At 58.5% G+C, this 15,009-nt stretch overlaps 1 protein-coding gene across 1 annotated transcript in view; it reads left to right on the top strand.

Moving 5' to 3' along the window:
- Positions 1 to 349: 349 nt before the first annotated feature.
- QSOX1 (quiescin sulfhydryl oxidase 1) overlaps positions 350 to 15,009 on the top strand; it is a 36,075-nt gene continuing 21,415 nt past the window's right edge. Inside the window, exons 1-2 of the mRNA XM_054587697.1 lie at positions 350 to 633; positions 9,180 to 9,280. Of these exons, the coding sequence (XP_054443672.1) occupies positions 366 to 633; positions 9,180 to 9,280 (369 nt within the window). The 5' untranslated portion in view covers positions 350 to 365. The remainder of the gene's footprint in view (positions 634 to 9,179; positions 9,281 to 15,009) is intronic.

Below are 15,009 nucleotides of genomic sequence, written 5' to 3'. Positions count from 1 at the left end.
GAGAAGCCAAATGACCTCCCCAAGTCCCCAGCAGCTACGTGAAAGCTGGTCCGGCCTCTGCCCCGCGGACGCCCCACTCGGTTCATTTGATGGTGGGGGTTCCAGGGCCTGGGCTGCACTCCCGGCTCCAGGCGCGATGGCGCGGCTCTGAGGCTCCCGTAAACCGCGAAGGGGGCGCTCGCGGCCCAGCCTCGGCTCCGGCGCGCAGGTCTTGCCCCGCCCACCCGCCAGCCCGCTGGCGAGGCGGGGCCTGAAGGGCGGAGCCGCGTGGCCCCTCCTACCGGACGGAGGCTGGAGGTGCGGCGGCGCCAGCGCGCACCAACTCACCCGAAACTTGTGCGCGGTGGTGGGCGCAGCCGCGGAGGATGGGGTGGTGTAGCCGCTGCTCCGGGCCGCCGCCGTCGCTGTTGCTTCTGCTGCTGCTGCTGCTGCTGGCGGTGTCCGGCGCTGGTGCGGCCCCGCGCTCAGCGCTTTACTCGCCCTCCGACCCGCTGTTGCTGCTGCAGGCGGACACGGTGCGCAGCACCGTGCTGAACTCCCGCAGCGCTTGGGCTGTGGAGTTTTTCGCCTCTTGGTGCGGCCACTGCATCGCCTTCGCCCCAACGTGGAAGGCGCTGGCCAACGACGTTAAAGGTGAGAAGCCTGGGGCGGGAGGGAAGGCCCGCCCCTCTCTCCCCATCTGGGCCGACCCTCCCCACCCACCTGCCCTGCGGAGGGCCCCTCCTATCTGGCCCGCTACCCCCGGACCCTCACCTCCGCCCACCTCTGCCTCTTGGTCCCTCCCACTTCAGCCAGTTTCACATCCCTGAACTCCATCTTTGCTCCCTCCCTTCTCAGTCTTTTCCCCGGGTCTCTGGCCCGAGCTTCTCTCTCTTCATCGCGGCCTGGGCCCCCAGACCTGCTCTGCTTTCCCTTCCCGGCCTCTGCCGCCTTACTGCCCCCATCCTTGAGACGGGGTCTCCTTTGTTCCATCTCGGCTGCCACCTTAGGGCTTCCTCTAGTCCAGCCTTGTGGCTGTCTCCTTTCTCTTGCTCAGGGATCAGTGTCGCCTCCCTGCCAGGTTCCCCAGCTGCTGTGGTATCATATCAGTGCTGGGGAGAACAGGAACTGACGCTCATTCTGCCCCCGTGGCTAGTTGACCCAGCTGGTACGCAGATGTCCTCTCTCAGTGTTACCTTTGAGGCACAGTTTTTCTGTTTCCATTCCAGGCCACTCCGACCTGCTTCCTCTAGCTCCTTCGCTTCTGGGCCACATCCTTCTCTCTTTCCCGGGGCCAGGCACCCCCTCAGACTCCTGTTTTAACCTGGTGAACCAGCTGCCTGACTGAAGGCAGCCCCTTGATGTGTGCCTGCCCCTTGCTCCATGTTCCCATTCACAGGTCTGATAACTCTAACCTTATTGCCTTGATTCTAAGAGCCTCATCGACTGAGACACACCATTATTTTACTAACAGCCTGAGGGATAGAAGGATAAGAAGACTCCTGAATGTAGTAGAGATGCTCTACTACAGGAATGTTAAAATTTTTAAAAACCTAAAACTTAGAGCTGAGGAAATACGATAATAATAGGAATCAGTGTGTACAGAGTGCTTACTGCATGTCAGATACCTTTCTGAGTAAGTGTGTGGCACACATTATCCCGGAGTTAGAGACCGCTGCGGATCTGCCTAGCCCAGGTGGTGGGTATGTGGGGGGCAGGAGTGGCTTGGTGTAGTGATTTGCTGCCTCTGGATGGGGCCACTCCCTGCTGATGGTGCTAGGGCCTGGCAGGGCTCTTTACCGAAATGGCCACGGACAGAGGACTGTGGGCATCTCAGGACATGGGCCTCTTTCTTGGAGAGAGGAGAATTGGAACCTCTGCTCCCTGGCTCTGCTGTTGGTTTTTTTGTTTTTTGTTTTTTGTTTTAAATCAACTCAGCTGTATGTGGTTGTCTAGCTCATTTGTAGATGCTGGTTTTCAAAGTCAGGCTACCACTTCCCTTGAGTCGCTGTCTGGTGGTTTCCGAAGTAGCCGTGTTGTCCTGGAACGTTATTTTTAAACACAACTGATAGACTATTTTACCTCCCAATTTACATGTAAACATTTGCCTGCATGCCTCTCTGGTCCCATCACCTGAATGTGCTGTTTCTCAACAGCTCTTCACACTGCCTCAGTGATGTCAACTCCTCCGATCAGGGCAGGAGGGAGGACGCGTGTTGAAAGTGGACTTGGAACACCCAAGGGGACATCAGGTGTTCAGGGGACCTCATGGGCCTGAACATCGTAAAAATCCTGAGATTGGTTTCTCCTTTGAGGCTATAAAAGGTCTTTAATGGTCTCAGATGGACTCAACCTAGAAGATTATTGTACTATGAGAGTGCTTAGCTTCCAGCTGACTCATGGGTTTGGCCTTTTGCATCCCAGAGTTTTCCAGTGAATTGCACAGACAGATACTGCCTGGCCTACTTCTGAATAAGGGTTGCAAAAGGGGTCTTTTCCCCAGAACGTAGAATGACGGTCCCTTAAAAAAAAAAGAAAAAGAAAAAGAAAACCTCAGAAAGGAAGATGGGAGCGTCAGAGTCTGTGGAGAGACATCAGTCGGAGGGAGGTGAGAGCGTTAGGGGGACCGTGGGGGTCTCCCATGAGCGGTGGCTGGCAGGGATGACAAGCGCCCTCCTCCAATCCAAGGGGGCGTTTCCTGGTGAGGCCCTGCTGAGAAGCCGGGTTGCTCCCCTGTCATTTGTTCTGAGGTTCCTTGAGAAAATTTCGTTGTGGGCCGGCAAAGAGCTGCTTTCACACCACCCTGGGCCACCGGAGTGTGGCCCCTGGCCCTGGCCGATTGGATGAGTGTCTTAGGTAGGAAACTGTGGAAGGCCCCAGGGAGCTTGGGGGTGGGGGGGGGGAATCCTGCAACCCTGCCCAGCTGGCCTCGGGCATTTAATCGGACTGGCTGGGGCTCATTTCTTCAGGGACTTGTGGGGTCGGTTCTCTAGGCCAGTGGTTGCCATGGGGGCAGAGCGCTTGTTTCTAAGGATCTGGCTCACCTCTTTCTAGTGCAGAGCATCTCTTACTTGCCATACTGTGTGTTTGGGAATTTGACTGTGTTCATCTTAGACCTTGATTACTCTTCGCTGGCTAATCAATCAGCAAATATTTATTGAATGACCTCTGTGTGCACAGCATTGTTTGCATTGCGTTGGGGGGAAATGAGCTACCCATGGCAGGAAAACAGGCACCAGGAAGAAGCTGTGTTTGAAAAGGGACGAAGGAGCAGCTCGGTTATTTCTTTTTGCAGGAGTTCAGGGAAGAGGAGGGTCAGAGGTGGCTGGCTGGTCACCAAAAGCGTCCATTCAAGCCGTTTTGTATTGCACCCTCGCCCAATGCCTGGCACTTTGCCAAGGGCCTTTACAGGCCAGTGTTATATATAAACTGTATGAGAAAATGTCTGAGCAATAGATACTGTCCTTTTTCTTTCCCAGAGAAGTAACTTGCTCACAATTACATGAATGCTAGAGGAGGGTGTTGAACCCAGCTCTCTCTGACTTTCCAGAGCCTGGGCAGGTGGAGAGGCGGAGGGAGGAGGAAGGGATACCAGGTGGGATATGGCCTGTGCAGGGCCACGGGGTTGGGCTTTGTAAGGCGCAGATCTGCGCGTGCTGTGAGCAGTGTTGGTTTGCTTCCCTTTCTCTCCCAGGGCATAGACCACGCCCCTCCGGCTTGTACCCCTGCAATGCCTGGCCCAGAGCCTGGCACGTGTAGGAGCCCACCGAACAGTCCTGCAGGCGATGGCATGTGCCTCATGGCGCTCATGTGAATGTGCGTGACTGAGCCTTCTGCCGGCACTGTGGTTCCTCTTGACTCAGATCTGGCGTGTCAGCCAGGTGTGAGGGGTAGGGAAGGTATTTTGTTCATCTGTGACCTCACTGCCCATAAGCCTGCAACAAGGAAGAAGGGACGAGGTGGTGACCTCATAGTACTGGCTAACTCTTGTGTCAGGATAATTCCCAGAGACGTTGGTGGGGCTTTACCTCTGACCATTAGACCTGACTGGCTCTTGTGGGTCTGGCCTCGGCCTCAGCTGAGACCCAGGCTTGCTTAACACCCACAGGCCTCCTGGCCATTTTTCTGGCCAAGTGTTTGCCATTCAATATCTCCAGTGGTTGTCAGAGCTGGGAGGGACAGGAGAGGATATCCACCCTGGCCTGCATTTGACCCATGAGGAAACAGACCTGAGAGGAGACACGTGGAGCCCACAGTGCGTTGGCCAGTGATACCTGGAAGCGAGTCTGAGGCCCCAGGTTGTGAGTTGGGGGCGGGGATGCTGCTGGTGACTCCAGAAGCAGCCTGTCACCCGCTCACCACGGGTGTCCTCACCGCCACCACCCCAAAGTCATCAGCTGTCCTGGACCAGCTCGCCTCCCCACCCTCCCCGCTTCATGTGCTCATTTCCTCTGTTGTTAGCAGAGAAGTTATTCTGCGAGGGCAGTAATTGCACCAGGAAACTTTTTTCTACGTAAGAGCAGGGCTGGACTGATACTGCTGCTGATCCTTTGGTGTTGGGCCTGCAGGTTGTGGTACTTAAGGCACCTGACTCTTTAAAAAGCCTCTCTCAGCCTTTGCTTTCCCCGTGGCGCACCCAGGTAAGGTCCTCTGTTCCTGTGCTGTTAGTAAAGTGATGAATAGTCCGGCCCATGGTGACTCGCACAGGCTAGATCTTTATGTCATTATGGCTTATTAAGGTATTGACATTGGTATTCCTGAGAAGCATTCCTTAGCCAGGACTCTCCCTCCACCTCCCCCTGGGCCTGGGGCAGGTAAGAAGAGGCCCTGGTTCCATTTCTGGGAGCTACAGGGAATCGGGGTTCACGAAAAGGAGGCAAAGACCACCCAGGAGCAAGGAGCTGGGAACTCCTGGGCATCCGCTGTCTGTCCTACCAACACCCCACGCTTCCTGAGTCCGTTTGTAGGGAAGCCAACAACAGCTCTCTGTTCTGTCCTGGGCCCTCAGACGCCAGCAGAGGGCTCACGTTCTGGGTTCAGATCCCAGATTCACTGTGGATTGGTTGTGTGCCTTGGGCGTGGTTTTCTAATCTCTGTTTTATATGATAAGTACCTTACTTTCCTCACGCAGTGGTTATGAGCCTTAAACTAGTTCACTAAGGCAAATGATAAATTCTCCAGCCATATAATACAGTGCTCCCTAACCTTTTTGGCACCAGGGACTGGTTTCGTGGAAGACAGTTTTTCCATGGACTGGAGGAGTGGGCTGGCTTTATAGCCTGCCACCAGATGCAGCTTACTAGTCACTTGCCAGCCATTGGTAGAGTTTTGATATGAGTCTGCAAGCAACTGATTTATTATGGGCTCTGTGTAGTCATATCTCTGTGCTAACGATAATTTGTATTTGCAGCCACTCCCCAGTGCTAGCATCACCGCCTCAGCTCCACCTCGGGTCCTCAGGCGTTAGATTCTCAGAAGGAGCTTTAACCCAGACCCCTTGCATGCGCAGTTGACAGCAGGGTCCGTGCACCTGTGAGAACCTCATGCTGCCGCAGATCTGATAGGAGGCGGAGCTCAGGCGGTGATGTGAGCCGTGGGGATGGGGAGCAGCTGTCAACACAGACGAAGCTTCGCTAGCTCGTCTACCACTCACTTCCTGCTGTGCAGCCGGGTCCCTAACAGGCCGTGGACCAGTATCCAGGGGTTGGGGACCTCGGATATGATATCGTAGTCGTCTGAGTCCGAGCTGAGTCTGTGGTATTGACCGTGCAAGTTACAGAGAATGCTATGGAAGCAGAAGGCAGAGCGGTTTCTACCGCCCTCCCTCTCCTGGAAAACTGTGACTGAGCAAACAGCCAAAGTATAAAGGCAGTGTTCTGACGCTGGTAGTGTCCAAAGCCAGGGAGCCCTAGGACACCTTGGAGGCCTCTTGGTCCCTGTCATTGTCTGTAAAGCAGGGAGACGATGGCCACCTCCAGTGGCAGTGGTGGAGCGGGGCCACTCGGAGTGTCCCCAGGTGCTCCCTGAAGGCCCGCTCTCTCTTCTCTCCTCCCACCCTGGTTCCTTCAGCATCTTTGTACCCTGGCGGGCAGCGGGTGCTGGCTATGGCCGAGGGATGGTGACTTCCATTCCTGGAGAGGAGCAGAGCAGGTAAGGCCCACGGTCCTTGGCCACCCGCCCGGGGCCCTCGCTGGTGGAAGGATGCAAAATCATCTCTTCTCTGCCCGTAGATTGGACTCACCTGCTGGTCCTTTTGAGCACAGTTGGGCTTCTGCTGCGGGTCTCCTCAAACGAGGTGACCAGAGCTTTAGATGCAGAACAGAAGGAGCCGATTTGGGCAGAGAAACTGAAGAGTAAAGGCGCAGGCCCTCTTTCCCGTGATCCAGGGCGAAACCTTATACCTGGGCAGTTCTTCTCTCCTGCCCTGGCAGGTGACTGGCATTAACCTCATCCCCTACCTGGACCCCCCACTCAGGATACTCTGAGGCTGAGAGCCCTTCCAGGCCGGGGTCGACGGTATCGTCCGTCAGCAGTCACCGAGCACCTGTTGTGTGCTGGGCGATGGGGAAGCTGGGCAGAGAGGATGCGCAAGTGAAAAGACAGCTTTAGAGATGGACAGCCTTGTGACCGTGTGGTGGAAACACAGGCAGGGACCTGAGCCTTGCGCTGTGTGGCAGCTCTTCCTGGAGGGAAGTCATGTTCAGACTGAGTTGTTCTTGATGAATAGGAGTTTATATGTATGTGTAGGGGGCTGTAGCTGTGGGCTGGAGGTGAGAGAGGGAGGGAGAGAGAAAGAGAGACATGAGAAAGAGAGGCAGAGAGACAGAACTACTTTCAGGGAAGGAGAAGAGCCTCAGCCTTTTCTGTGGTCAGAGGAGGCTGGGTGGACAGGGGCCAGATATAACAGTGACCTTATGGCTGTAGATTTTCTTCCAAAGGCAATCGGAGCCACTGGAGTAGAAAGTGCCATAATCACCTAACAGGGAGAAAGGACCGCTTGGTGGCTGGGTGGGCTGGTGGAGGGCAGCTGTCTGGACAGGGGCTGCTGGAAGAACCCTGCACTAGCTCACGGGGGCGGGCATTCACGGTGAGGTGAGTAAAGAACGTAGGATGCGGGGCGGGGTGATGGGGATATGCGGGGAGTGGACTGGATTTGGAGGCTGGTTGGGATCCATGGATCAGTCGTGGGCGGACTTCCCGACTAACCTCCTGCCCACCTGCCTCCCTGCCCCCATCAAGTTGTCCCAACACTGGGGCGGCGGGTGACAGCATAGAGCAGAGTGTCCGGGGGGAGAGGGTGACCAGCGGGATGTGGTCCAGCCTGAGCAGGGCCACCGTCTGCGCAGGCTGCCCTGCAAGTGCTTGAGAGCTGAAGGGAGCACGCCAGCTTGCAGCTGTTTGGACAAACCCCAACTGCCGCCCTCGTGTGCCAGGGGAGCCAAGACAGCTCCCCAAAAGAGCAAAACAGGGGTTGGGGAGATGGCATAGTGGGACGTGGCCCGCTGTCTCTGCTAAACACTTCCATCCACCGCCTATCCCTCCACCCCCACTCACTCCTCCTGCCAGGATTCCAGAAGCTTCAGTGCCAGGAGTGGATTGGCAATGAGTGAGGAAGAGCGGGGAGGAGGGACCAGGAGGGAGAGGGTGTCACCTCGGGCCTGCTGCGCAGCCCCAGGCCCCTCCCTTGTGTGGCCCCAGAAGGACCAGGACCGGCTTGGCTGCCTCCAGCCTTTCCTCTGAGAGATGGGCCGGGGCTCTCTGGGGGCGGTGCCCCCCTTCCTGCGTCTGTCTGTGGAAGGGAGGGTGACACTCCTTCCTTGGGCATAAAACATCCTCGGGAGCGCTGCTGCCGATATTTTTAGACATCCTAAGGAACAGGTTCGGGGTGAAGTAAGAGGTCCTGGCAAAGCCGTGATTCTCAGGGATGTTGTTCAGAATGAGGAATCTGTACTTAATGGGTGCTGGGGGTGCTTCCTGTGTGACTCCCCTCCACCCCCACCCTGTCTTGTATTCCAGATGGCAGGCGTAGGGCCCCGTGGGGAGCATGGGTGCCACCGGGCAGGCTTCCTCCTTGACTCGTCTGCCAGAGACGCCAGGGGCTCCGGGGAGCCGGGGGAGTCAGCCCTGACCCCGCAGGCAGGCGCTCACACAGCCAGGCCTGCTGGCCTCGGCCTGCTCTGCAGCCCTGGGGTCTCCAGCGGAGCCCCTCACAGCCCCCCTGCTTCTTGGAGGGCTCGCACAGTTCCCGGCCAGCTTGCCTGACTGTCGAGGTTCTGCTCAGTTTCCGCCTTTCCTGCCAGGCCCATTTCGGTCCCCAGGGCTGGCCTCTCCCGTGTCCAGACTCCTTTGGGGCTCTGCAAACACAGCGCGACCGCCTCACCATCCCCGTGGCTTCGCGTGTGCTTCTTGCCTTCCAGCTGGAACTTTGGTGGGTGTTTAAGGGCCACCTTGATCTTGACTTGGAGCTCAGGAGGCCTGCCTGGTGGGTGCGTCGGTTTTCTGTTCCCCAGGTCCTGGGCTGTGGCCGGAAGGGCGCCATTATTCTCCCTGCCAGTAAGTTAGGGAGGACTTGCAACCCCGGGGCCGCTGCTGGGAGCTTCAGTCTCCTTCCAGACTCTGGCCTCAGGGTGCTTTTCCCCGTGGCTCCTGGACTCCGGTGCCTTCCCCTTCCTCCTGGGACTTCCTGCCTCCGCCTCTGGCTGGGGAGCCAGGCCCCAGCGCCCTGTGTCCCACCCACCCGAGCCACCCGAGCTGGGCCGAGCGCCAGCTCCTCAGATGGCAGGAGCCTTCACGGAGGGCCCCCTGGGAAATCCCAGACTTCCTGAGGCACGTTCTCTGTCCTTCTGGCGCTGGTCCTCTCTAGAGGGCAGCAGGGACAGAGAAGTCGAGACTTTTCCCCGGAGGGCCGTCTCTCTTCAGCCCCCATATCTCTTTGCCCCTCCCTCCAATGAGGGGGAACACAGATGCCATTATAAGACAGCATTGTTTGTGCTATTTAACTGTTTCCTAAGCACAAGCCGAACGCAGAATAATGAGACTGTACCAGAGGTCCTTTTCTGAGGAAGGAGACGCCTCTCTCATAAGAGCTTCGGGGGCCATGGGGTGGGGCGTGGCGGGGGTGAGGTGTTGCATGGGGGAGGTGAGCAGGCAGAGGTCCAGCCCCCACCCCACATGCTCACCTGGAGCTTTTGTCCTTTCAGACTGGAGGCCGGCGCTGAGCCTCGCTGCCCTGGACTGTGCTGACGAGACCAACAGCGCTGTCTGCAGAGACTTCAACATCCCCGGCTTCCCGACCGTGAGGGTGTGTAATGAGGAGAGGGCGCGGGCAGGGGAGAGGGGGGCGCGGGGCGGGGAGGGGCACCCCACCAACTGCTGCCCAGCTCCAGGGGCTTCCCCGATGCTCCCGTCTGTGTAAGTCCCAGCCCTCGGAGCACTGTTCCTTTGCTCCAGAGACACCTGAATGCCTCCGGTAGCAGGGATCCCCATCGCGTCACCGGAGGCTGGTGGCGCACCCAGCGCCTGCGGGCCCCGTCGCCATCGCCACCACTACCACTCTGGCTGAAGGTAGCCAAGGCCTTGCCGGCCAGCCTGCCCACCGCGGGGCACGGACAGCTTAACTGACATCCGAACCGCGTCCCAGGCTCTGCGAGGGAGGCCAGCGGAGCCCAGAGCAGCAAGGCCGGTCGCACCCGCGGAGCCCCTCCCCAAACCTCTGTCTCTCTGACTCTCTCTCTGTCAATAATTAGCCTCCTCCCACCAACATGGCATCTAGAAAAGCAGCTCCCTCTAAAGTCACTAATAATAATCACAAAATGCCTTTGAAAGCTGCAAGGCCACGCATTGTCCCCGAAACAAGCTATCTCTGAGCTGGGGGGCCTTGAGCTTCCAAGTAGAACCTAAGCCGTAGCTCAGCCTGCCTTCTCTGGGAGATTTCATGGGGGGAGGCAGGCTCCAGCGGCGTCCGGCTCTAACTGCGTGGGGCCTTTCTGTTCCTCGTGCCCAGCGAGGCCTCCTGGGTTCGGGGGTCCCGTGGCCCAGTTGAGCTCCCTCCTACACTGTGCTGCCGGTCAGGGTCAGGGTCAGGGTCAGACCTGGTTCAGCCGGGGCCAGGCTGGTCCGGGGTACAGCGTGGTGAGCCAATAGCCCTGGCCCTGTCATTTAGAGGTGTCAACAGAGAGATTGTTTATACACCGTCCCTTTCTAGTTAAAAGACCTTCCTGGCGGGGCCGTGGCCCCGAGACACGTAACTGAAAAGATGTGAAATCACTCCACAGGGAGAGGTCGGGACACTGTGTCCCTCGCGCTGATCCAGGTGAGCAGCCCTGAGCGGGGGCTGCGGGGAGACCGGTGTGGCCGCAGGGAGTCCCTGTGTGCAGGCTGTTTGCTCCCCGCAGCGGGGGGCTCCGTACAGGGCTGTGGCCGCCACCCAGTCCCTGTGGCCAGGTCCGGGCGTCCTATGGGGCTCTGCGGGGCCTGGCACATGGGCCTTCCGCCTCTGCCTGGGGCAGCCTGGGGCAGGCTGGGGCGCGGCGGGCGTGCAGGTGGCGGCCACGCAGTGGCCATCCTGGAGCTCCTCGGTGCCTGCCCAGGTCACGTCGCGCACGCAGCCCAAGTGCCCCAGTGAGTAATCATCTCCGGAGCCGCCCGGCTGGCTGAGGGAGGGGACCTTCCCCGGCCTCCACAAGGGCGGCACCTGGCTGGGCCAGGCCCGCGGTCATCTGTCCACTTCTTCAGAGCCCCAGAGACAGCAGCGTGACCTCCCTGCCTCTCCCGGGGAGCCCACAGGTCAGTGTCGGCAGGGAGAGCTTGCGATGCCCCGTCCGCAGGAGCCTCCTTCCAGGCGCAGGTGGGCCAGGCTGCCCGGGGGTCTCTGCTCTGGGGCCCGTGTTGGGGCCTCCAGACATTGTCGGTGTGACCCCCGGTGAGGCATGTCCATTTACAGTGAGACCCAGAAGCTGGCCTCTGTTACCACTAAAACAAACGTTTCACAAAACGATATTTTTTCTCAGTGCTGTACATTCTGATGCTTTCTGTTCTATTTATTTTTTAAAAAAATACTGTGACTCACTACACTGACTTCACAACTGACGCCTAGTTGCTTCTAGTGTTTGGAAAACACTGCTCCAGCAGACTCCCGGTCCGCGGAGAGCCTGGCCCACTGAGAGCTGCCGCAAGGGCACAGGTAGCTGCCCTGTCTCCTGCCACCTGGAGACTGGAGCCCGTCCTCACCCCTGCCCTTAAGGGCTGAGAGGGCTCTAAGATAAGGACATGAGTTGAGAAGAGGAGGAGAGAGTTGCTGGTGTGATGGGGATAGGCCCACACAAGAGTTGGGCCACCCCCGGTGACATATGCTGTTGTCCTCTGCCTCCTGACCTTTGTCGCCTTGAGCCAACAGTGAGCCTCCACCAGCCCAGCCTGTTTAGCAAACTCCCGGCCCCGCAGGGCGGGCCGGCTCTGTCAGGCCCATCAGACTGGCGCTGGGGCCGAGCTGGGACCGAGCTGGGAGAAAACAGAAGTGTGGGGAGGGGTCGGCCTGCAGCAGGTTCTGGGTGGTGCTTGGGGACCTGCTGGCTGAACGTCCGAAGGGAAGGGCTTTGCCACTGGCCACAGGGGTGCCCCTCAGCGGGTAATGGACCAGGACCCTCTGGGGCCAAAGGCCTGGCTGAGATCAAGATGACAGGGGCCGGCAGGGTGGGGTGGGAGGGTGCCGAAGTCTCCCCTTGGCGAGGTTCTGAGGAGATAAGTGATGTGGGTTTAAATCCTGGCCCCACTGCTTACTGTATATGACTCGGGAAGCCACGCAACAGTGTCCCAGCCCCAGGCCTCGGCGTCCCTGTCAGTAAAGGAGAGATGTTAAGATCTACCTAATAGGATTGTTGCCAAGTGTGAAAGGAGGCCTTACGTGAGAAGGTGCTGGGACGCCATGCGGCGTTACTTGGCGTTCACTACATAGTTGTCTCCGTCCCATCGCCCCGGGGGCTCGTGGTGGCGCCTCTTGGGTCACCACATAGGAAGCCGTCCGCCCATCCGCAGCTACTAGGTGAGTGTTTGCTGGGTGCCCAGCGCTGTGTTCGTCATGGTGGGCGAAGCTGGACACGTAAGACATGGCCGGAGACGTGAGAGAGGCCACCACGAAGGTCGTGTCCGCACGCACGCTAGAGCTCACCAGCTAGGTGACAGGCAGCGGGGGAGCTGCAGGCAGCGAAGGCTGGCTCACGGGGCTCCTTCCCAAGCATCGGAGAGCCTCGCACGTAGGAGGGGAGCTTCTACCTGGTGGTGCTGAAGGACAGATGGGGTTTGGCTAGGAGGGAGGAGGAGCGTGGGCAGGGTGGGTGGCGAGAGTCACAGCCCTGCGTGGGAAGAACGTGCGGTGTGCCGAGAAGACTGGTCTGGCCGGGGCGGAGGCTCCAGTGCAGGGCTGAGGCGTGGCCGGGAAGCGGGCACCCAGCCACGGCAGGTCCTCACGTTCAAGGCTGGGAGTGTGGACACCCGGTGGGATGTACGGGGCCTGGGCTGTTACCTTGTGCGGCTCTTGCTAGAGGGTGAGATGTCAGGGAGGGGGACAGGACTCGGGAAGATGTCACGTGCGCCTCTCTGGAAAAGGGAGATGAGTTCCTTGTCTGCAGTCCTCTGCCCTCTTCCAGCCGTCTTCTCTTCTACTTCCACAGCGTAGGGATGGTAAAGCTTGCAGATCCTCGGGGGTTCCTTGTAAGATATTTGGAGGCTGGGTCATTTTTCTTAAAACTTCTGAAAGCTTGGAGTCCGTGCCGTTGATGGTCACCGCTGGGAAGTGTGTTTTCTATTCAGCCCTGTTTGGCCCCCGGAAGGCAAGGCTCCTCGTTAGGCTGGTAAAGGTCTGCCCGATGCAGCGGGTCTCCTGCCTCTGGGCGGATGCGGCAGCGTTCCAGGGGCGCCAAGCGAGAGGAAGATGGACACTCCTGCGCAAAGTGAGCAAGAGGAGAGGGACCGGGTGCCGAGTGGCCCTGGAGAAAAGCAGGCTCACTGCTGAGTTCTAATTGCCTGTTTCCAAGGCGCTGTGACGGTTTTCTCTGGGTAGGGCACACACCTCTCGTATTTAATAAGAGCACAAAAATGTGCCCTGACCAGATTTTATTGTGATTTTTAACATGAGCTTCCAAGACGATCAAAGGGCAGAGATTCTCAGTTTTACTGAACAGATGTCCCCTGAGCCCTTCCCTGTCCCGGGCAGTGGGATGAGCCAGCCCTTGCTAGTCCTGCCCTCCGTGTCGGGGAGGTGGGCAGCTGGGTGGGTGGAGAGTCCATGTTGAAGTCCTTCGTAGCCGAAGTGTAGCGAATGGGGGGCCGCGGGGGTAAGTTTGGGGTCAGCCCTTGGAAGACCCCGACTGTGGTGAGCTGCGACATTATTCATTCAGCGGCAGTGGGGAGCCATGGAAGAGTTCTGAGGAATGACATGACCAGATCCACATTCTGCCTTAGAGAAGGAAGCAGAGCGGCCGCGAGGAGGGCGGCGGCGGAATGAAGTGACGGAGCATGGCGTGAGGACAGGCAGGGACTGCTACAGCAGGCCAGAGCTGGGAGGTGGGCCCCGCGCCCGACGAGGCGGCGGGTCCAGGGGTCTGCCCGAGGGGCGTGACAAAGGTCAGGTCCGCCGAACTCGCCGACTCGCGGGATGAGGGGCCGTGGGAGAGGGCGCACGGGTCGGTCCCTGGGGGAGATAAGAGCACAGCTGGAGAAACCGGGTGGGCGTGGGGGTGACTCAGGCCTGGAAAGTGGGGTGTCGCCCCAACACCTGTGCAGAGGGCACCAGGAAGAAACAAACAGAAGTCGAAACAGAGGGAGCAGATTGCCAAATCAGTGAGACAATGTGATGGCATTGGCAAGGGAGACAGACGTAGGTTGGTTGGTTCTGTCACTCATTTATTCACTCCCCCGTTTTGAAGCCTTCTGTCTGTGACCGTGCCTCCCCGGGTTGATGAGACAGGGGAGCGTCATCTCTGACGTGTGGCTGTAGGAGAGCCTGTGGGCAGGAAGACAGCGAGGGTTGCAGGCCCGGGGCAGGTCAAGGGCAAGGCTGGGACAAGGGCCAGGGGCAGGCTGTGGAGGTGGTGGGCCAGGCCTGGTCAGTGTCAGGCAAACCAGGGGAGGGAGGCAACATGAAGGCAGAGAAGGAGGGTGTCAGGAAAATGTGGCACATGCACAAAAATGGCAGACCCTGGCCGTGGGGAGAAGCAGGCAGACGACAGCAGACACCGCAGCGGGAGCGAGGTGGCCACTGAGTTGGCCAAGAGGATGTCGGCTGAGTGGTGGGGCCACGCGCTGCAGCAGGCGGGTCAGGGGCCTGAGGGAAGAAGGGAGGACAGAGGAGTGGAGCAGGCTCTGGAGTATTTGGCCGCAGTGGGGACCGGGGAGAGGAGGAGGACCACTCTCTGTTCCGTTCTCCTTCCTTCCCGCCCTTTCTTTCAAAACAAAACAAAACAAAACAAAACTTTGATTAAGAGGTTTTGTACTTATTTGTAGGCATAGGGGAGAAGCTGGCAGGAAAGGGGAAAGGGGAAAGAGGAAAGGGAGATTAATTGATAGGAAAAAGTTCCTAAAGGGCGTGAGGTGCGGGAGCAAGAGCTGGCCGGTGACGTCGCTCCAGGAGGTACAAAGGAAGGCTGGGTGGGAGCAGAGGTACCTCAAAGGAGGTGGGGGCTTCCTGTAGCCCTCCCCCTTGGTGGGGGCAGCTTTTGGAGTCCCTGCACTCCCCAGCGTCACCCCTGCCAGCCGAGGCTCCACCCCGACACCACGCTGCCCAGGGCTGGGGCCCTCAGAAGGTTCGGGAGGCCGCTTGCCTTTTGTTTTCTTTAAGGTAGCACGGGTATATAATAGTATGTAAGTTTCAGGTGCACAACATTGTAATTGAGGCTACTTTTTGATGGATGTAATGCAGCCTCTTTTAATAAGTACCTGGGTGACCGGTGGGCTGATGAAGAAGAGTTACTGTGTTACTTTGTAGTAACTGAATGTGGCAGCTGTGGCCACGGGGGAAGCCGCCCGCCCAGTGTC

Source organism: Pteronotus mesoamericanus, unplaced genomic scaffold (assembly GCF_021234165.1).
Source record: "Pteronotus mesoamericanus isolate MK-2021 breed Mesoamerican mustached bat unplaced genomic scaffold, CSHL_Meso_final scaffold_1186, whole genome shotgun sequence".
Lineage (NCBI taxonomy): Eukaryota > Metazoa > Chordata > Mammalia > Chiroptera > Mormoopidae > Pteronotus > Pteronotus mesoamericanus.
Note: the sequence above shows the minus strand (reverse complement) of the source record. Positions and strands in the feature narration are given on the sequence as shown.